The sequence below is a fragment of the Somniosus microcephalus genome, chromosome 7, assembly GCF_052327205.1.
Source record: "Somniosus microcephalus isolate GS21.2 chromosome 7, FLI_Smic_1.0, whole genome shotgun sequence".
NCBI lineage: Eukaryota > Metazoa > Chordata > Chondrichthyes > Squaliformes > Somniosidae > Somniosus > Somniosus microcephalus.
Genome location: NC_140993.1, coordinates 241000204 through 241023032, shown reverse-complemented (window position 1 = coordinate 241023032; position 22829 = coordinate 241000204). Strand labels below are relative to the sequence as shown.

General features: G+C 47.8%; 1 protein-coding gene across 1 annotated transcript in view; it reads right to left on the bottom strand.

The window, feature by feature from the left end:
* Positions 1-22829, bottom strand: part of LOC147115184 (fer-1-like protein 6) — a 233904-nt gene that overhangs the window by 32300 nt on the left and 178775 nt on the right. The window contains exon 35 of the mRNA XM_085993989.1: positions 6675-6817. Within this exon, the coding sequence (XP_085850115.1) occupies positions 6675-6817 (143 nt within the window). The remainder of the gene's footprint in view (positions 1-6674; positions 6818-22829) is intronic.

The window sequence follows — 22829 nt, the reverse complement described above, 5'->3', positions numbered from 1 at the left end:
AGAGCCGGGCTTGGTTCCCCAGCCACGACGATCCAGCAACAGACCGGCAACAGGTACAGCGCACACCCTTCCCGGACAGCGGCGGCTGGAGCCGACCGACGGCGTAGAAAAGCCGAGCAGCGTCGATGGGGTAAGAGAGAGGGTGAAGGAAAAACAAACAGACAGAGAGAGAGGGTAAAGCAGCAGCCGGGTTCAGGACCGAGCGACGGCAACAGGAAAGGCGCACAGGAGAACGCGCAGAGCACAGCCAGGGCTCAAGGGCTGAACCGCGTCCGCGGGGAGAAGAAGGGAGAGCGCGGGAGATGCCATTGAACCGCGGAGAAGAAGGGAGAGCGCGGGAGACGCCATTTTTAGAAGCCGCAGTGGAGAAGAAGGGCGAGCGCGGGAAGGAAGGAAAGCACGGGAGACGCCATTTTGTGCCAGCGGAGAAGAAGGGAGAGCACGGGAGACACCATTTTAGACAGTTAAATCACACCCAGGGATGGCGAAGAGTGGCAGTATCACTGCGTTCGACAATGAAGTCGAAGATTGGGCGACATATGTGGAACGCATTGAGGTGTACTGCAGGGCGAATGAAGTGCCAGATGCTAGGAAAGCACTGGTTTTGTTAAATTCCATGGGTGCAAAAACTTATGGCTTACTGCGAAACCTGATAACCCCAGAGAAGCCCGTGGATAAGAATTTCGAAAGCATAGTAGAAATCCTACAGGACCACTTAAGCCCCACACCGCTGCTGATAGCAGAAAGATTTAAGTTCCACAAAAAGAACCAGCATAAAGACGAAAGTAATGCTGAGTACTTAACGGAACTGTGCAAGCTATCGAAACACTGCCAGTTTGGAGTGGGACTATCAGATACGTTAAGGGACAAGTTTGTGTGTGGGCTTCAAAGTGAAGGAACCCAGAAACGGCTTCTATCAGAAAAGGATCTTACGCTGGACAAGGCTTTCAGCATGAAAGTATCACACGAAGCAGCCGCACGGGGCGCTGCAGAGATACAACGGAGACCGCAAGAATATGGCACCAATGAAATGTCATATGGAGCAGTGAAGTGTTATCGCTGCGGCAGAACAAAACACGACCAGAAGGATTGTTGGTTCAAGGACCAAGTGTGCAGACAGTGTGGAAAAACAGGACACATAGCAAGAGTCTGCAGGTCAGGGAAGAAAACCAACAGCAAGAAATCTCCACAGGAGAAGTACAAAAAGGTACATAAGGTGATGGACAGTAGTTCAGACGAGCAGGGAAGTGATACAGACTCCGGAAGCAAGGAGCTGGGTTGTCTGAAACTACATAAGGTAACCAAAATGGAGGATCACCAGACTATCTGGGTCACACTCAAGATAGACGGAGTCCAAGTGAAAATGGAATTGGACACTGGATCAGCCCTAACAGTCATAAACCAAAGGGACTACAGGCGGCTATTTTCACATATACCCTTGAAAGCTACAGAGATTGTCTTGAAGACGTACACGGGGCAAAAAGTCTACCCCAAAGGAAAAATAAGGGTGAAAGTGATATCCAAAGGCCAGGAAATACCTAAAATGGACCTATATGTATTGCCAGATGGAGGACCACCACTACTAGGACGTGAATGGATCCGGAAGATACAATTAGATTGGCATTCCATACAGGCACTGAAGGTTGAGACCAAAAAGGATGACGGCGTCACACCTGGACGACTGTCAAAAATGCTAACTGACGCACAAGAAGTGTTCCAGGAGGGACTCGGAACACTAAAAGGCATAACAGCAATGATTAAAATAGAGGAAAATTTAAGTCCAAAGTTTTTTAAGGCCAGACCGGTGCCTTATGCGATCCGACCAGCCGTCGAAGCAGAGCTGGAAGGGTTGGAACGTTCAGGAGTACTGTCCAAAGTAGACTGGAGCGAGTGGGCTACACCCATCGTCCCTGTAATGAAGAGGTCATTGAGTAATACGCCTGGGGAACCAAAGAGGTCCGCATCTGTGGGGATTTTAAGGTGACAGTGAACTCAGTCCTTCACACGGTACAATATCCGCATCCACGGACTGAGGATATTTTCGCCTCGCTATCTGGAGGGAAACGCTTCACCAAAATTGATCTGGCCCAGGCGTACTTGCAAATGGAGGTAGAAGAAGCCTCGAAACAATACCGCACGATCAACACTCATAAAGGTCTCTATCAATACAACCGGCTGGTGTTCGGAGTAGCATCGGCTCCGGCTATTTGGCAAAGGGCAATGGATCAAGTCCTGCAAGGGATTTCAGGGACCCAGTGTTATTTGGACGACATCCTGGTCACGGGCGAAAATGACAGTGATCACCTCGCCAACCTGGAAAAGGTGCTCACTAGATTAAAGGAATATGGGCTACGAGCTGATCGCCACAAGTGCGAGTTTTTCCAGAAGCAGATCTCGTATTGTAGCCACGTTATTGATGAAGAGGGGTTACATAAGTCCCCTGAAAAGATTGAGGCAGTAGTCAAGACTCCAGCACCGGAAAATGTGTCACAACTGAGGTCGTTCCTCGGGCTGGTAAACTACTACCATAAGTTCTTACCAAATTTGTCGACAGTCGTACACCCACTGAATACTCTACTGCAAACGGGGGTACTATGGAAGTGGAATGATGAATGTAAACGAGCTTTCCAGAAGTGCAAAGATTTGATCACATCAAAAGAGGTGTTGGCCCATTTCAACCCAGCACTACCAATCCGGTTGGCATGTGATGCATCACCCTATGGTATTGGAGCGGTGCTGTTGCACAAATTCCCAGACGGGTTGGAGAGGCCAGTAGCCTTTGCGTCTCGGTCACTAACCTCAGCCAAGCGCAACTACGCCCAGATCAACAGGGAGGCCCTCAGCCTAGTATGGGGAGTAAAAAAATTCAACCACTATCTGCATGGGCAGAAGTTCACCTTGCTGACTGACCACCAACCACTTGTCTCCATCTTTCATCCAAAGAAGGGCGTTCCGGTGATGACTGCACAACGGTTACAAAGATGGTCCCTTTTTCTAGGGGCGAACCAATATGAAATAGAATATAAAGGCACGAAACAGCATGGAAGCACTGATGGGCTATCACGCTTGCCACTGCCTACTGTGGAGGAAGCACCAGCAGTGGACCCTATCGAGATATTTTATTCGTCAATAATTGAACGATTGCCAGTAACTAACGCGGATGTAGAGAAGGAGACCCGCAATGATCCGACACTGTCTCGGGTATATGATTTGATGGTGAGGGGATGGCCAACACATGGCAACTCACTGTTGCCAGCATTCTCATCCAGAAGAGAACAGCTGTCAGTATGCCAGGGGACAGTGATGTGTGGATCCCGAGTGGTAATTCTACCAAAGTTAAGGGAGAGAGTGCTAAATGAGCTTCACGAAGGTCATCTGGGAGGGGTGAAAATGAAAAGCCTTGCTAGGGCTTATGTGTGGTGGCCGGGGATTGATCAACAAATCGAGGACCTAACTAAGAGCTGCTCAGGATGCCAGAAGGTCCAAAATGCACCACCACATGCCCCTCTACACCCATGGGAGTGGCCCTCCTCTCCATGGCAATGGGTGCATATTGATTTTGCTGGTCCATTCATGGACTCAATGTTCTTAATAGCAGTGGATGCGCACTCGAAATGTCCTGAGGTGATAAAAATGTCCTCAACCACTACAGAGAAAACGATTGCAGTCCTACGGACCATATTTGCCAGGAACGGCTTGCCAGAGCAGATTTGCTCTGATAATGGACCACAGTTTGTGTCCGAAGAGTTTCAGAAATTTATGAGAAGGAATGGGGTAAGGCATTACACATCCGCCCCGTATCATCCAGCCACAAATGGATTGGCTGAGAGGTTCGTACAAACCTTTAAAAAGGCGATAAAGGCCATGTGCGATGATGAAATTCCACTACAGCATAAGGTGGACAATTTCCTGTTAGCCTACAGAAATGCGACACATGCAGTTACCAACCAGACCCCGGCCATGATGTTCTTTAACCGAAGGTTGAGATCTCGTCTGGATTTGCTCAGACCAAATATGCGAAGAAATGTTGAGGATAAACAATTCCAGCACATCAATGAGAAGCCGACAAGGAGCTTCAATGTAGGACAACCAGTCTTGGCCCGTGACTACCTAATGGAGAAATGGCAACCCGGAACGATATGCACACGGCAGGGGCCATTAATGTACACAGTGGATGTCGGGGAGAACATTGTGAGACGCCACGTCGACCAGATCTTAGCGTCACAGGAACGAGTCAACCCCATGTCTCGCGTACCTGGGGATGAACCCGACATACCGGTAGCATCTACCTCAGAAACAGTAGCAGTGGAAACCGATGAAAGGGGGCCAGAATCGCCTCCGCACCAAGAACAAGAACCTCAGGAAAGGCGCTATCCAGAAAGGATCAGGAAGCCGCCCCAAAGACTGAATCTATAAATGGACTATTTGTGTTTAGTGTGCATGTTAAAGTGTTAATTGTTATTTGCATATTATGGGTACTGCTAATCTAAAAGGGGAGGAATTGTAGTGTATGTACCTTTAAGAGAGAACTACTTTTACAGCTCCTGTATACTGTAGTACCGGCAGTGACCACACCTGTATATAAGCCTTGAGCATGCCTCTGTACCCCAGTCTTGAGACTACTCTGCTCCAGTAAACACCTGTTGATTGTTAAGTTACAGCCTCCGTGTAGTTATTGGGAAACATCCAACTTTAAGAATCACGGATCTAACATATCTCAAGTGGACAAACGGACAGAAAATCATGGTATTTTTACAATATGGGCAAAGCTCCATGCTAGAGGCATAAATTCGTAAGATTACCCTTAAGAATTCCACTTTACTTCACTGAGGATCACACTCTACAGAACTGTAACATAAGTGCAGCCTTCAAGTCTGAATTGTGCTATGTTTAGAATGGGTTTTGATCAACCAGTCATGCCTCTGGCACTCAGATAATGCCTTTTCATGTCCTCAGGATGTTTCAAAGCATGTGACAGCCAATTAACTACTTTTGAAGTGTAGTGACCAATGTTCCCTTTATTTTTTTTCCCTGCGCGAGCCCTTTAAATAAGCTGCATTTCTTCCAGCGGAACAGCAGCTGAGTGGTCTGCACGGGACCTCGCGAATGGTGCGCAGCCGCGCACCTTCGGGGGAACATCAGTAGTGACTGTTATTTTGTAGGCAAATGTAGCAGCCAATTTGTGCGTAATGTCCCACAATGTCCCAGATAATCTATTTTTGGTGATATTGGTTGAGGGATAAATGTTGTTCAGCACACTGGGAGAGCTCTCTGCTCTTCAAATAATGTTATGGGACCTTTTACGACAACCTGAACTGGCAGATGGGGCCTTGGTTTAATGTCTTATCCAAAAGACCACATCTCTGACAACGCAGCCCTCCCTCAGTTCTACACTGAAGTGCCAGCCTCGATTATGTGCTAAAGTCCTGAAGTGGAGCTTGAACCCACATCCTTCTAATTGAGAGGCAAGAATTCTAGCACTGAGCCAAGCTGACAAGCTGAGAACTTGGGTCTGAGCAGATGGATTAATTGCCACCATGAGGCCACAAACTCTTTCCCTGGTAGGTTTATACAGATTGGATGGATGTATACTCACCAAAGAGCTGCATATTGTTTCTCAACAAACTGCGTGGAATCATTTTTATTTGCAAACTTTAATGAAGATACATACTCCACCAGCACCACTGAACGCCCGAGGTGACGAACTAATAGACATTTTTTAATTAAAAAAGAAATAACCTTTGTCATTGTGCCTCCAGCCAGACAGCAGGAACTTTTCCTTAAGCATTAGATGGAAAGCTGTAATGGGTTAATATTACATTGGCTCCCGGTCCAGCAATGCCTCGAATTTAAAATTCTCATCCTTGTTTTCAAATCGCTCCATGGCCTTGCCCCTCCCTATCTCTGTAACCTCCTCCAGCCATGCAACCCTCCGAGAGCTCTGCATTCCTCCAATTCTTGCCTCTTGCACATCCCCGATTTCCTTTGCCCCTCCATTGACGGCCGTGCCCTCAGCTGTCTGGGCCCTAAGCTCTGGAAATACCTCCCTAAACCTCTCCACCTCACCATCTCTCTCTCTTCCTTTATGATGTTCCTTAAAACCTACCTCTTTGACCTAGCATAATATCCCCTTATGTGGCATGGTGTCAAATTCTGTTTGATAACGCTCCTGTGAAGCACTTTGGGACGTTTTACTACATTAAAGGCGCTGTATAAATGCAAGTTGTTGTTGTTGTTGGGTAACTTAGTTAGTGTGCAAGTTTGAAGGTGTATCCAGTCCCTCTGTACACAGAGGATGACTTTTTCCATTCATAAAAATGTTTTTATAAAAAGAACAGGTCAACCCAAATCTCAAGTGTCAAAGTTCAAGTATTTGGCAAAATATTGTGTGTTGAGTTCAGAATACAGTTTGGTGTCTATCCATAGTTAAAACACGGTGATATAAAGCTGCTAAACTTTAGCTCCCACTATTTCATGACGTATCACATGTTATATTTTTGACGAGTCAATAAATGTGTCACACATCTCACCATAACACACAAAATGACTGGCTTACCAGCATTGCCTTATAAAGGAGGTGGGTCATATAAAAAGGTCACAAATCACATCAAATAATGGTTGAAGCTCTCAGCTGTCAGTAATCCAGGACACTGTACAGATAATATTTAAGTCACCTGTTCCATGCTTGGTTTGTCAGAGTGGTAGAGGGATCGTGATTCAACGTGCTCAGGAACCAATTTGTATTCAGTCCTAGCGATCACTGACCACTGGTGTAACACCTTTAAAGCCAGGTGTTCATGCGATTTCACCTCTTCACCTAGATTAAATACACAATGGAGTATGTTCAGATCATATGGAAATATTAGTGGTGGCTGAGTTACACACATGTTCTAAAAAATATAGAGAATAACAAGCTTTTCTGCTATAACAGATAAGAACAAAGGAACATTGAAAGATAATCATGGTCTTGTTTTCTTTGAGTATCACAATTATTTGTTTTATGTAGCATGTGTCATAGTATTAAGTCTTTGCAGATACACCTTGAGTTTAGGAAGCTGAGACTACTGCATGTGGCTTCCCTATTTTCAATTTCTCTTTTGTCTTCACCCACCTTCAACACTGCCTCAGTCCATCTGTCTGCGAAACCCCCCATTCACACCTTTGTCACGTCTAGGTTCAGTTATTCCAGAACTTTCCTGGCCAGCCTTCCATTCTCCACTCTACACGAATGTCAGCTCATCCAAAATTCTGCTGCCTCCTATCCTGCACAAAGTCTTGCTTGCCCATCCTCGCTGACCTACATAGGTTCCTGGTCCCTCAATGCCTCCAATTAAATTGATCATCCTTGTGTTTAAATCCATCCATGACCTCAACCTTCTCTATCTCTGTATCTTCCTCCAGCCTCCCCCGCCAACCCCCCCAAACCTGGTACTCTCATTGCCTGTGACTCCGGCTTCTTGTGCATCCACCCTGCCCCCACCCCCACCCCACCCTGTCCCCCAACCACCACCCCCCATCTTCACCCCACCATAAGTGGCCGTGCCTTCAACTACCTAGGTCCCACTCTTGGAAATTTTCTCCCTAAACCCCTCTGCCTCTCCACTTCCTTCTCCTTTAAGATCTTCCTTAAAACCCACCTCTGTAATTAAGCTTTTAGTCACTCTTCCTAATCTTTCCTATTTCCTCATGCCTCCATGAAGTGCCTTGGGACACCTTTATACTTTAAAGGCACGATATAAATACAAGTTGTTGGCCGGGATGTAGCTCATCTCGGTGGGTCCAGGGCGGGTGATGTCGGTGGCGGGTCCCGACCCCGCTGCTGGCTCCATCCCGCTGTCCAAAATGAATTTCCGTTGATTGGGCTAAACCTGCCCAGCGCGTTTGCCAGTCCAATTAGAGGAATCAGGTCTGGTGATGTCATTTCATCAGCCGTTATCAGCCGGTTTCCTTAAAGGGACCATGGCCAACTTTACTTTGACATTGGGCTGTCAGTGTTCTACAGCATTGAGGTGCTGCAAACACTGACAAGCACTGCACAGAGGTGCAGAGCTGCACCCAGGTTCTCCTATGACTACCCTCCATATGCTTAGGTAAGCGTGGATAGAGAGTGGAAAGTGGAAAGCCTGTAGAATCTGTGCTGGAAATTGACTGAGAAACAGCTTGTGACTGAGGCAAGTGATGATCTGTCAGGTGGGAGCTTTTACTGTACATTTGAATCATAGAATGGAATCATAAAATCATAAAATGGTTACAGCACAGAAGGAGGCCATTCAGCTCGTCGTGCCCGTCCCGGCTCTCAACAAGAGCACTTCAGCTAGTCTCACTCCCCCGCCCTTTCCCTGTAGCCCTGCAATTGTTTTTACCTTCAGGTACTTATCCAATTCCCTTTCGAAAGCCATGATTGAGTCTGCCTCCACCACCCTTTCAGGCAGTGCATTCCAGATCCTAACCACTCGCTGCGTAAATTTTTTTTTCCTCATGTCGCCTTTGGTTCTTTTGCCAATCACCTTGAATCTGTGTCCTTTGGTTCTCGACCCTTCTGCCAATGGGAACAGTTTCTATCTACTCTGTCTAGACCCCTCATGATTTTGAGTATATCAAATCTCCTCTCAACCTTCTCTGCTCTAAGGAGAATAACCCCAGCCTCTCCAGTTTATTCATGTAACTGAAGTCCCTCATCCATGCAATCATTTTCGTAAATCTTTTCTGCACCCTCTCTAAGGCCTTCACATCCTTCTTAAACCACAGTGCCCAGAATTGGATACAATACTCCAGTTGAGGCCGAACCAGTGTTTTATAAAGGTTCATCATAAATTCCTTGTTTTTCTACTCTATACCTCTATTTATGAAGCCCAGGATCCCGTAAGCATTTTTAACCACTTTCTCAACCTGCCCTGCCACCTTCAATGATTTGTGCACCTATACCCCCATGTCTCTCTGTTCATGCACCCTCTTTAGGATTGCACTGTGATGAAATATGTCATTCATCAGACTCTGTATTTAACTACACATATTGTATTGCCTGCTCCGGTGTTTTACCTTGTATTGTATATAGTGCACCGCCCCCTTTCTCCCCATTGGATGTGTCGGCTCCGCCCATACCTGGCCCTACTTAAGACAAGCCCAGGCTTGTCTTGCAGCAGAACAGCAGAACGCTAGGTGAAGACACAGGCATCTTTCTTTGCTAATAAAAGCCTTGTTTTATTCAGTTAACTTTGAGTATTGAAGTTATTGAGGCGTATCAATTTTATTAGCAAACTTTTAACGATGGATCAACTTTTGAAACCGGAATGCTTGGATTTGGACCCACATGCTTCGGGTGCATCGGCACGGTTTGGACACTGGTTCCAGTGCTTGGAATTTTTTATGGCCAACTCCGAAGCCGTCACAGCTTCTAAAGCCACCGGAGATGTGAAACTCGGGATCCTGCAGAATCGGGTAAGCCACCGGGTTTTTCCACTCATCCAAGACGCCGCCACCTACCTGGATGCCTGCAACATTCTAAAGGCCCACTATCAGCGGCCTACCAACGAGGTGTACGCCAGGCACCTGCTTGCTACCTGCACACAGCGACCCGGAGAGTCGCTAGAGGACTTTCTAGTCACCCTAAAAGTGCTTGGCAAAGACTGCAAATGCAAAGACGTGAAAGCCACGGTATACACAGACGAGCTTATTCGGGATGCCTTTATCGCAGGCCTTAGCTCTAATTACATCTGGCAGAGACTGCTAGAGAAAACGGGCCTAGATCTGACACAGGCTGTGGACACAGCGCGATCGCTGGATGTGGCTCAGAAGAACTCTGACTCCTACTCGTCAGGCCACGCGGCCCACGCCGCCTCTGCTTCCCCGCCCGGTAGCCCAACACCGTCGGGGCCCTGCTCTCCCCCCAGAAGCCCTACGACCGCCGCGACGCATCGGGGCCCCAAATGCTACTTCTGCGGGCAGCCGAAGCACACCAGGAACCTGTGCCCGGCGAAAGGCACCACCTGCTGTAAGTGCGGTAAGAAGGGGCACTTTGGGAAGGTGTGCAGAGGGAACCCCGCAGGCAAAACCGCCGCCGCCGCGTGCGCGCCGTGGGAGCGGCCATCTTGGACGCCATCTTGTCCGACCTCGTGGGGTCCGCCATCTCGCGAGCAGACATCGTGGACGCCATCTTACCCGGCCTCGTGTGGCCCACCATCTTGTCCCGATCAGGGCCCTACAGTGGCGTCGATCACAGTGGACAAGTCCAGACCGCACCCACTATCCAAATCGATGGTGGACATCGAGGTAAACGGGTGCAAGGTTAAATGTTTAATTGACAGCGGGAGCACAGAGAGCTTCATTCACCCTGGTCTGGTACAACGACTCTCTCTAACTATAGTCTCTACTCAGGGCACGATCTCTATGGCTGACAAAACCCAGATATCGACTATTGCGGGTTACTGCGCGGTACGATTGTCCGTTAAAGGCACTGTATATAATAATTTTAAACTGTTAATTATGAAGGATTTATGTGTGAGCGTGATCTTGGGCCTGGATTTTCAGTGCCACCACCAAAGCATCACGCTCAATTTCGGTGGGACCCAGCCGCCCCTCACAGTGTGCGGTCTGGCTACCCTGAAGGTAAAGCCGCCTTCGCTATTCGCGAACCTTACCCCTAACTGCCGGCCAATAGCGACCAAAAGCAGGAGGTACAGCTGGGAGGACAGGCGGTTTATCGCGACCGAGGTAGACAGGCTCCTGAGGGAGCGCATTATTGAACGCAGCAACAGCCCGTGGCACGCCCAAGTGGTGGTGGTGAGGGGTAGCAAGAAGAAGCGGATGGTGATTGACTATAGTCAAACAGTCAACATCTATACCCAACTAGACGCCTACCCGCTACCCCGCATATCCGAGATGGTGAACCAAATCACCCAATACCGGGTGTTCTCCACCATCGACCTCAAGTCAGCGTACCACCAGCTCCCTATCAGACCAGAGGACCGTTCGTACACCGCCTTCGAGGCAAATGGACGCCTCTACCAGTTCCTCAGAGTCCCCTTTGGGGGTGACGAATGGGGTCTCGGTCTTTCAGAGGGAGATGGACCGCATGGTCGATGACCACCACTTGCAGGCAACCTTCCCCTATCTCGACAACGTCACCATCTGCGGCCACAACCAACAGCACCACGACTCAAACCTCGCGAGGTTTCTGAAAACCGCACAAAAACTCAACCTCACCTACAACGAGGACAAGTGCGTTTTCAACACCACGTGCCTCTGCACACTAGGCAGCGTGGTGGAGAATGGGGAAATCGGACCAGACCCCGACCGATTGCGCCCCCTATGGGAGCTGCCCCTGCCCAACACTCCCAAAGCCCTGAAAAGGTGCCTGGGGTTATTCTCGTATTATGCCCAATGGGTCCCCAACTACTCCGATAAAGCCCGCCCCCTCTTGAAAGCATCCTCTTTCCCGCTCTCTGCTGAGGCCCATGCTGCCTTCAAAAGCATTAAGCAGGATATTGAGCGGGCCACGCTACAGGCAGTGGACGAGAACACTCCCTTTCAAGTGGAAAGTGATGCGTCTGACTTTGCCTTGGCGGCCACCCTCAACCAGGCGGGGCGGCCCGTAGCTTTCTTCTCGAGGACCCTCCAGGGGCCCGAGATCAGACACTCCTCCGTGGAAAAGGAGGCCCAAGCCATCGTGGAGGCAGTGCGCCACTGGCGGCACTACCTAGCCGGCAAACGCTTCACCCTACTTACCGACCAGCGGTCGGTAGCGTTTATGTTCAATAATAAACAGAGGGGGAAGATTAAAAATGATAAGATTCTTAGGTGGCGGATCGAGCTCTCCACCTTCGAGTACGACATCATATACCGGCCGGGGGCCCTTAACGAATCCCCCGACGCCCTCTCACGAGGGATGTGTGCCAACGCCACCGGGGATCGGCTACAGACCCTCCACAACGACCTCTGCCACCCAGGGGTCACATGGCTGTTCCACTTCATAAAGTCCCGCAACTTACCCTACTCGATTGAGGAAGTTCGGTCCCTGACCAGGAACTGCCGCACTTGCGCTGAGTGCAAGCCTCGGTTCTACCACCCTGATAGAGCCCACCTAATCAAAGCTACACGGCCCTTTGAGCGGCTTAGCTTAGATTTCAAGAGCCCCCTCCCGTCCGTCGACCGCAATGTTTACTTCCTGAACATTGTGGACGAATACTCCCGTTTCCCATTCGCCTTCCCCTGCCCAGACATGACCAGTGCCACGGTCATTAAATGCCTCAACAGCCTGTTCTGCCTGTTCGGTATGCCAAGCTATATCCACACGGGTAGGGGGGCGTCCTTCATGAGCGAAGAGCTACGCCAGTACATGCTGTCCAAGGGGATTGCCATGAGCCGTACCACCAGCTACAACCCCCGGGGTAATGGTCAGGTGGAGCAAGAGAACGGGACAGTATGGAGGGCAGTCACCCTAACTCTAAGGACCAAGGGCCTCCCTATCTCCTGCTGGCAGGAAGTCCTCCCAGATGTGCTCCACTCAATACGGTCACTATTGTGTACCGCCACTAATGCCACGCCTCATGAGCTAATGTTTGTGTTTCCCCGGAAATCCACCTCAGGCGTATCCATACCGTCATGGCTCTCCACCCCAGGTCCGGTACTTTTGCGGAAGCATGTGAGGGGCCACAAGACGGACCCTCTCGTGGAGCCAGTGCACCTGCTCCACGCCAACCCACAATATGCGTATGTCTGGCACGCCGACGGTCGGGAGGACACTGTGTCCATAAAAGACCTCGCCCCAGCCGGTAACAACAGCAACAACGACAATGACTACAACAACAACAGCAACAACGACAACAACCACAACAACTATTACCCACCCACTCCACCCACTATTCTTTCATCACCCCCGGAAGAACACCAGCCAACGGTACCCCCACCACCTACTCCTTCAACAACCTCGGTGGCGCCCCCGGCAGAGACCCAGGAGGTCACCCGGGACACCCAGCCGGCACCCGCGGCACCGCAACCGTTACGTCGGTCACAGAGGACTATCACACCCCCGGACAGACTAAATCTGTAGAAGGGGTGAATGTGATGAAATATGTCATTCATCAGACTCTGTATTTAACTGCACATATTGTATTGCCTGCTCCGGTGTTTTACCTTCTGTATTGTATATAGTGCACCGCCCCCTTTCTCCCCATTGGATGTGTCGGCTCCGCCCATACCTGGCCCTACTTAAGACAAGCCCAGGCTTGTCTTGCAGCAGAACAGCAGAACGCTAGGCGAAGCTAGGTGAAGACACAGGCATCTTTCTTTGCTAATAAAAGCCTTGTTTTATTCAGTTAACTTTGAGTCTTGAAGTTATTGAGGCGCATCATGTACCCTTTAGTTCATATTGCCTCTCCTCGTTCTTCCTACCAAAATGTATCACTTCACACTTTTCTGCATTAAATTTCATCTGCCATGTGTCAGCCCATTTCACCAGCCTGTCTATATCTTCTTGAAGTGCATCACTATCCTCCTCACTGTTCACTATACTTCCAAGTTTCGTGTCATCTGCAAATTTTGAAATTGTGCCCTGTACACCCACGTCCAAATCATTAATATATATCAAGAAAAGCAGTGGTCCAAGTACTGACCCCTGGGGAACACCACTGTATACCTTCCTCCAGTCCGAAAACAACCGTTCACCACTACTCTGTTTCCTATCACTTAGCCAATTTCATATCCATGCTGCCACTGTCCCTTTTATTCCATGGGCTTCAACTTTGCTGGCAAGCCTATTATGTGCCACTTTATCAAATGTCTTTTGAAAGTCCATGTACACCACATCAACCGCATTGCCCTCATCTAAAATTTCAATCAAGTTAGTTAAACACGATTTACCTTTAACAAATCCGTGCTGGCTTTCCTTAATTAATCCACACTTGTCCAAGTGACTGTTAACTTTGTCCCTGATTATCGTTTCCAAAAGCTTCCCCGCTACTGAGGTTAAGCTGACTGGTCTGTAGTTGCTGGGTTTATCCATGCACCCTTTTTTGAACAAGGGCGTAACATTTGCAATTCTCCAGTCCTCTGGCACCACCCCCCCGTATCTAAGGAGGATCGGAAGATTATGGCGAGTACCTCCATGATTTCCTCCTTAACCTCCCTCAGCATCCTAGGATGCATCCCAGCCGGTCCTGGTGACTTATTTACTCTAACTTCAGCCAGCCTTTCTAGTACCTCCTCTATCAATTCTTATCTCATCCAGTATGTCCACTACCTCCTCTTTCACTATGACTTTGGCAGCATCTTCTTCCTTGGTGAAGACAGATGCAAAGTATTCATTTAGTACCTCAGCTATGCCCTCTGCCTCCATGAGTAGGTCTCCTTTTTGGTCCCTAATCGGCCCCACTCCCCCTCTTACTGCACTTTTACTATTTATATGCCGATAGAAGACTTTTTGATTACCTTTAATGTTGGCTGCCATTCTATTCTCATACCCGCTCTTTGCCCCTCTTATTTCCTTTTTCACTCCCCCTCTGAACTTTCTATATTCAGCCTGGTTCTCACTTGTATTCTCAACCTGACATCTGTCATATGCCCCCTTTTTCTGCTTCATCTTACTCTCTATCTCTTTCATCATCCAGGGAGCTCTGGCTTCAGTTGCCCTACCTTTCCACCTCGTGGGAATGTACCTCGACTGTACCTTGCTTTGTGCATTGAGTGCTGTTGGTGTTTTGCTAAGTGGGAGAAAAATCATTTAAGTGTATTTTGTGAATTTTAGTGTGTTAAGAAGTCAATTATTTGAAGTAAGTTTAATTTTTTAAGGGTTTTTTAAACTCTTGGGCAGTTTAAACTGGAAGTAGAATCCGGGTATAAAAGGGGAGGGGCTAGTGCCGTGCACGGAGTGAGAGTTCGGATAAGTGGGAGGTGAGGGTGTGTTTTTTGCTCTGTTTTGTTCCCCACTCCCAGGCTTAGACAGCACTGCGGAGGCGGAGCAGCGAGACGAGTCAACCAAACAGGCCCCACAGACAGTATTCAAGGAGGAGGTTGGTGATCAGCTGGTTGGTTGGTTTTTTTCCTTCTCTTCTCTTTTATACCTTTAGGTTGGTAAGTCCTATTGAATAGTGGTGTGATATTATCATATATATCCGGGCAGGGTCTTCATAACTAATAATAAGAAATTTAATTAATTATATAGAATGGAGCAGGTGATGTGTTACTGTTGCGAGATGTGGGAGCCGGTGAACCCCATTGAGGCTCACGGTGATTACATCTGCGACAAGTGTTTGCTGCTAGAGGAACTCAAGTTCCATGTTATGGAGCTTGAGACCAAGCTTCAGACACTGCGACACATCAGGGAGGGGGAGAAGTTCCTGGACTCTATGTTTCAGGAGATGGTCACACCTATGAAGTTAATTACTGCAGATGTAATCCGTGGTCAGGGACAGGACGCTGTGACTACGAGTGAGGAAGGTACAGGGATCCAGGATGTAGTGTTGAAGGAGACGCAGCCCTTGTTCTTGTCCAGCAGGATCGAGGTTCTTACTCCCTGTGAGGGTGGGAGCGGGGACTGCAGGGAGGATGAGCAACCTGGCCACAGCACCGTGGTACAGGGGGCCATTCAAGTGGAGGGAGTAAAAAGAAATGTTGTAGTGGTAGGGGATAGTATCATTAGGGGGATAGATAGGGTTCTCTGCAGTCAAGAGCGGGAGTCCCGAAGGCTGTGTTGCCTGCCTGGTGCCAGGGTTAAGGACATCTCTTCTGGGCTGGAAAGAAACTTGGAGTGGGAGGGGGAGGATCCTGTTGTCGTGGTCCATGTTGGCACAAACGACGTAGATAGGACAAGGAAGACGGTTCTGTTAAAGGAGTATGAGCAGCTAGGGGTCAAATTAAAAAACAGAACCTCAAGGGTAATAATCTCTGGGTTATTACCTGAGCCACGAGCGAATTTGGCTAGGATAAATAAAATTAAAGAGTTAAATGCGTGGCTCAAAGACTGGTGTGGGAGAAATGGGTTTTGCTTCTTGGGACACTGGCACCAGTACTGGGACAGGAGGGAGCTGTTCTGTTGGGACGGACTCCACTTGGCCAGTGCTGGGACTAGAGTCCTGGCGAATCATATAACCAGGGCTGTAGAGAGGGCTTTAAACTAATTAGTTGGGGGGAGGTTTCTAGAGAGCAAATAATAGAAATGACAACAGAGAAGGTCATAGACTTAGGTAGCAGTGGGGGAATTAAAAAACAGAATGTGTCAGGAAGGGACAGAAGGTATGGAGTAAAAAGTAAAGTACTAAAAAGGGAAAAAACAGGAACTAAGTGTTACAAAACATATTTGAAAGTTCTTTATCTGAATGCACGTAGCATTCGTAACAAAATGAATGAGTTAACGGCACAAATAATGACATATGGGTATGATCTTGTGGCCATTACAGAAACATGGCTGCAGGGTGACCATGACTGGGAATTAAACATACCAGGTTATTTAACAATCAGGAAGGACAGGCAGGAAGGGAGAGGAGGTGGGGTGGCTATGTTAATAAAGGAAGGAATCACTATAATACAGAGAAATGATATTGGGTCAAAGGAGCAGGATAGTGAAACAGTTTGGGTGGAGATGAGGAATAATAAGGGGAAAAAAACACTAGTGGGTGTAGTCTATAGGCCTCCAAACAGTTGCAACTCTGTTGGACGGAGTATTAATCAGGAAATAGTTGAGGCTTGTAATAAGGGAACAGCTATAATTATGGGGGATTTTAATTATCATATTAACTGGACAAATCAAATTGGGCAGAGCAGCCTTGAGGATGAGTTCATTGAGTGTATTAGGGATGGGTTTCTTGAGCAGTATGTAACTGAACCGACCAGGGGGCAAGCAACCTTAGATTTGGTCCTGTGTAATGAGACAGGATTAATTAAAAATGTCCTAGTAAAGGATCCCCTTGGAATGAGTGACCATAACATGGTTGAGTTCCATATTCAATTAGAGGGTGAGAAGTTTGGATCTCAAACAAGCGTGCTGAGCTTGAATAAAGGAGACTATGAAGGTATGAGAGCGGAATTAATTAGAGTGGACTGGGAAAATAGATTAAAGGGTAAGACGGTACATGACCAGTGGTGTACATTTAAGGAGTTATTTTACAACTTCCAAAAAATATATGTTCCACTGAGGAAAAAAGGGTATAAAAGAAAAGATAGCCATCCGTGGCTAAGTAAAGTAATTAAGGATAGTATCCGACTAAAAACAAGGGCATATAAGGTAGCCAAATCTAGTGGGAGGATGGAAGATTGGGAAGTCTTTAAAAGACAGCAAAAAATAACTAAAAGATTGATTAAGAAAGGGAAGATAGATTATGAAAGTAAATTAGCAAAAAATATAAAAACAGACAGTAAAAGTTTCTATAGTTATATAAAAAGAAAAAGGGTGGCTAAAGTAAATGTTGGTCCCTTAGAGGATGAGACCGGGAAATTAATGGTGGGAAACATGGAGATGGCAAAAACACTGAACAATTATTTTGTATCAGTCTTTACAGTAGAGGACACTAAGAATATCCCAACACTGGACAAACAGGGGGCTCTAGGGGGGGGAGGAACTAAATACGATTAAAATCACTAAGGAAGTGGTACTTGGTAAAATAATGGGACTCAAGGCGGATAAATCCCCTGGACCTGATGGCTTGCATCCTAGGGTCTTGAGGGAAGTAACGGTAGGGATTGTGGATGCATTGGTAATAATTTTCCAAAACTCACTGGACTCAGCAAAGGTCCCGGCAGATTGGAAAACTGCTAATGTAACACCCTTATTTAAAAAGGGTAGTAGGCAGAAGGCTGGAAACTATAGACCTGTTAGCCTAACATCTGTGGTTGGTAAAATGTTAGAGTCCATTATTAAGGAGACAGTAACGGGACATTTGGATAAACATAATTTAATAGGACAAACTCAGCATGGTTTCATGAAGGGGAAGTCATGTTTGACAAATTTGCTTGAGTTTTTTGAGGAAGTAACATACAGGGTGAATAAAGGGAAACCAGTGGACGTAGTGTATTTAGACTTCCAAAAGGCATTTGACAAGGTGCCACACAAAAGATTATTGCTCAAGATAATAAATCACGGGATTGGGGGTAATATTCTGGCGTGGGTGGAGGATTGGCTCTCTAACAGAAAGCAGAGAGTTGGGATAAATGGTTCGTTCTCAGACTGGCAATCAGTAACTAGTGGTGTTCCGCAGGGGTCAGTGCTGGGTCCCCAGCTCTTTACAATCTATATTAACGATTTGGAGGAGGGGACCGAGTGTAACATATCAAAGTTTGCAGATGATACAAAGATGGGACGGAAAGTAGTGAGTGAGGAGGGCATAAAAAACCTGCAAAGGGACATAGACAGGCTAAGTAAGTGGGCAGAGATTTGGCAGATGGAATACAATACTGGAAAGTGTGAGGTTATGCACTTTGGCAGGAAAAATCATAGAGCAAGTTATTATCTTAATGGCAAGAAACTGGAAAGTACTGTAGTACAAAGGGATCTGGGGGTCCTGGTGCACGAAACTCAAAAAGTTAGTATGCAGGTGCAGCAAGTGATTAAGGCGGCCAATGGAATGTTGGCTTTTATTGCTAGGGGGATGGAATATAAAAACAGGGAGGTATTGCTGCAGTTGTACAAGGTATTGGTGAGACCGCACCTGGAATACTGCATACAGTTTTGGTGTCCATACTTAAGAAAAGACTACTTGCTCTCGAGTCAGTACAAAGAAGGTTCACTCGGTTAATCCCGGGGATGAGGGGGTGGTCATATGAGGAGAGGTTGAGTAGATTGGGACTCTACTCATTGGAGTTCAGAAGAATGAGAGGCGATCTTATTGAAACATATAAGATTGTGAAGGGGCTTGATCGGGTGGATGCGGTGAGGATGTTCCCAATGATGGGTGAAACTAGAACTAGGGGGCATAATCTTAAAATAAGGGGCTGCTCATTCAAAACTGAGATGAGGAGAAACTTCTTCACTCAGAGGGTGGTAGGTTTGTGGAATTTGCTGCCCCAGAAAGCTGTGGAAGCTACATCATTAAATAAATTTAAAACAGAAATAGATAGTTTCCTAGAAGTAAAGGGAATTAAGGGTTACGGGGAGCGGGCAGGAAATTGGACATGAGTCTAGGTTCGGAATGGTCATGGCCCTGTGGGTAGTGGAGTGGGCCCAGGGGCCGTGTAGCCTTGTTCTGCTCCTACTGTGTTCTAATTCTGTGTTAGATTTCAGGAGATGGTTTTATTCCTGTTCCTGGCTGGGGTGGAGATTGCCTTTACAGAAGGTAAGTACTGTAGAAAATATAGGGACAGAGTGATCTCCTGGAAGAATTTCGATCGCCTAGATGGGTCGGAGAGGAATTTCCCAGATTTTTTTCTCCCAAATTGGCCATTGGGTCTTTATCTGGTTTTTCGCCTCTCCCGGGAGATCACATGGGTTCAGGTGGATGCAGAGTGATAGAAGATTTGAGGTTAGGATCAGATCAGCCATGATCTTATTGAATGGTGGAGCAGGCTCGAGGGGCCGATTGGCCTACTCCTGCTCCTATTTCTTATGTTCTTATTATGTACCTGAACCATCTCTTTAAAGGCAGCCCATTGTTTGATTACAGTTTTGCCTGCCAATCTTTGATTCCAATTTACCCGGGCCAGATCCGTTCTCAAGCCACTGAAATTTGCCCTCCTCCAATTAAGTATTTTTACTCTAGATGGCTCCTTGTCCTTTTCCATAGTTAATCTAAACCTTATGATACTATGATCACTGTTCCCTAAATGTTCCCCCACTGACACTTGTTCCACTTGACCCACCTCATTCCCCAGAACCAGATCCAGCAATGCCTCCTTCCTCATTGGACCAGAAAAATATTTGTATTCTCTCTCTTAGTCTGACCCCACCTAATACCTCTCCTGAACACACTTCAGAAATTCTTCCCCATCTTTACACTATTATTATCCCAGTCTATATTATGATAATTGCAGTCACCCATTATTACTACTCTATAGTTCTTGCACCTCTGTAATTTCCCTGCAAATTTGCTCCTCTATATCTTTCCCATTAGTTGGTGGCCTATAGAATACACCTAGTAGTTTAATGGCACCTCAATTATTTCTCAATTCTAACCAAATAGATTCTGTCCTTGACCCCTCCAGGACATCCTCTCTCTCTAGCACTGTAACATTCTCTTTAACCAATACTGCCACCCCACCTCCTTTCTTTCCTTCCCTATCTTTCCTGAACACCTTATATCCAGGAATATTTAAAACCCAATTCTGCCCTTTTTTGAGCCAGGTCTCAGTTATCGCCACAACATCATATTCCCATGTGGCTATTTGCACCTGCATCTCACCAACCTTATTTACCACGCTTCGTGCATTTATGCACATGCACTGTAAACCTGTCTTAGCCCTTCTTGTATTCTCTCTTAGTCTGACCTCACCTAATACCGTACTATTTCTTACTCTAGTGCTATCTGTCTCTCCCACTCATTTGTGCATTTTGTTTCTCTTTTCTAATGCTACATCCTGTGCCCATTCCCCTGCCAAATTAGTCTAAGCCCTCCCCAACAGCACTAGCAAACCCCCCGCGAGGACATTGGTTCTGGCTCTGTTGAGGTGCAACCCCTCCGGCCTGTACAGGTCCCACCTCCCCCAGGTCCCAATGTCCCAGGAATCTGAAGCCCTCCCTCCTGCACCTGCACTATGCACGGTGGCATAGTGGTTAGCACTGTTGCCTCACAGCGCCAGGGACCCGGGTTCAAATCCGGCCTCGGGTGACTGTCTGTGTGGAGTTTGCACATTCTCCCTGTGTTTGCGTGGGTTTTCTCCGGGTGCTCCGGTTTCCTCCCACAGTCCAAAGATGTGCGGGTTAGGTTGATTGGCCATGATAAAAAATTGGCCCTCAGTGTTAGGGTGGATTAAATACGTGGGGTTACGGGGTTACGGGGATAGGGCTTGGGTGGGATGGCTGTCGGTGTAGGGACCGGGTGCTAGGGTTTGGATGATCAGCCATGATCTCGTTGAATGGCGGAGCAGGCTCGAAGGGCCGAATGGCCTACTCCTGCTCCTATCTTCTATGTTTCTATGTTTCTATGTATCTCTCCAGCCACGCAGTCATCTGCTCTATCCTCCTATTTTTATACTCACTAGCTCGTGGCACAGGGAGTAGTTTGGAGATTACTACCTTTGAGGTCCTGCTTTTTAATCTCTTTCCTAGCTCCCTAAAAGCTGCCTGCAGGATCTCATCCCTTTTTCTACCTATGTCGTTGGTACCAATATGGACCATGACCTCTGGCTGTTCACCCTCCCCCCTCAGAGTGTCCTGCAGCCGCTCAGTGACATCTTTAACCCTAGCACCAGGGAGACAACATACCATCCTGGAGTCATGTCTGCAGCCGCAGAAATGTCTGTCTGTTCCCTTAACTATCGAATCCCCTACCACTATTGCCTTATCGATCTTCCTCCTCCCGCCCTGTAGAGCTGAGCCACCCGTGGTGCCGTGGACTTAACTCTGGCTGAACGCCCCAGAGGAACCATTGCCCTCACCAGCCTGGTTGGAGAGCGAGATGCACTCAAGGGACTCCTGCACTACCTGCCTGGTCCTGCTTGTCTGTCAGACGGTCACCCATTCCCTCTCTGCCTGCACACTCTTACACTGCGGGGTGACCACCTCCTGAAATGTGCTATCCACGTAGCTCTCAGCCTCACGGATGCACCACAGTGACGCCAGCTGCTGCTAAAGCTCCGAAACCCGGAGCTCGAGCTCCTCCAGCTGACGACACTTCCTGCACATGTGGTTGTCCAGGACACGGGAGGCATTCTGGATTTCCCACATGGCACAGGATTTGCATTCCACGGGACTGAGGTGCCCTGCCATGCCTCTATTTATTCGACTATTAACTATCTTACAGAAATAAACTTAACACTAAGGGGGTGATTTTCTCACTGGAGGTGAGATGGAGGCGGGTTTCAGTTTGGGTGTATTTGAATCTCGCCTCCACTGATAGTTTTCAAAAAATTGAGACTATCCCTTGATTGGCCACTTGATTTCAGAGGTGTGGGATGCCCTTGCTCAATTAGTGTTTTGGGACTGAAACTCACCTCTGTTGACAGTACTTTTCCAGCCTGATTTTATGGCTTCTTGCTCCCTTGGCTCGTTCCACAGTATTCCTGCTTCTCCTGCACCATCTCCAACATCTTTTGAGATCCGTATATCCAATTCCAAAGCAAGGGCCTACCCGAGGCTCTCAGATGAGGCGCTGCAAATGTTGTTTGAGGGGGTGAGAACTAGCATGGAGGTGCTCTTCCACTCACCTCGGAGGAAGAGGCCTGCCAAAGAAACCAAGGCTGTGTGGGTACAGCTGGCAAGGGATATAAGCTCCAGATCTGTGTGTAGATTGGGAGACTGTTTCTGTATATTGATGAAATGCCATCCCTGTTGGAAAGCATTAACATGATTTGATGCCAAAATGTTGGCGTTATGCCATCTGTTTCTTAGCCTTAGGCAGCTCCACATTGCGGGCAACGCCACACTTGCGTTGTCAGGTTGGTGGCCTGAGTGAAAGGAGGCCAGAGAGTCATGACCATTGTCAATGAAGTCCTAGCATGGAGCCAAGGACATGTGCCAACTGGCCAACCTATACAAATCTGGCCAGGACAAGTTCATCCCTTGCATCCCTGGCAGCCATGTGCCCGCGTGCTGCCACTGCCGCTGGTCGATGCACCGGCGCTCTGACCTCCTCCTGCTCCTCCTCCAGATCCTCCTCCTCCAGATCCTCCTCCTCAGCTTCCTCCTCCTCAGCTTCCTCATCTGAGGAGGGCTGGAACTGAGCCGCTTGCTCATCAGGAAGCTGCAAGCC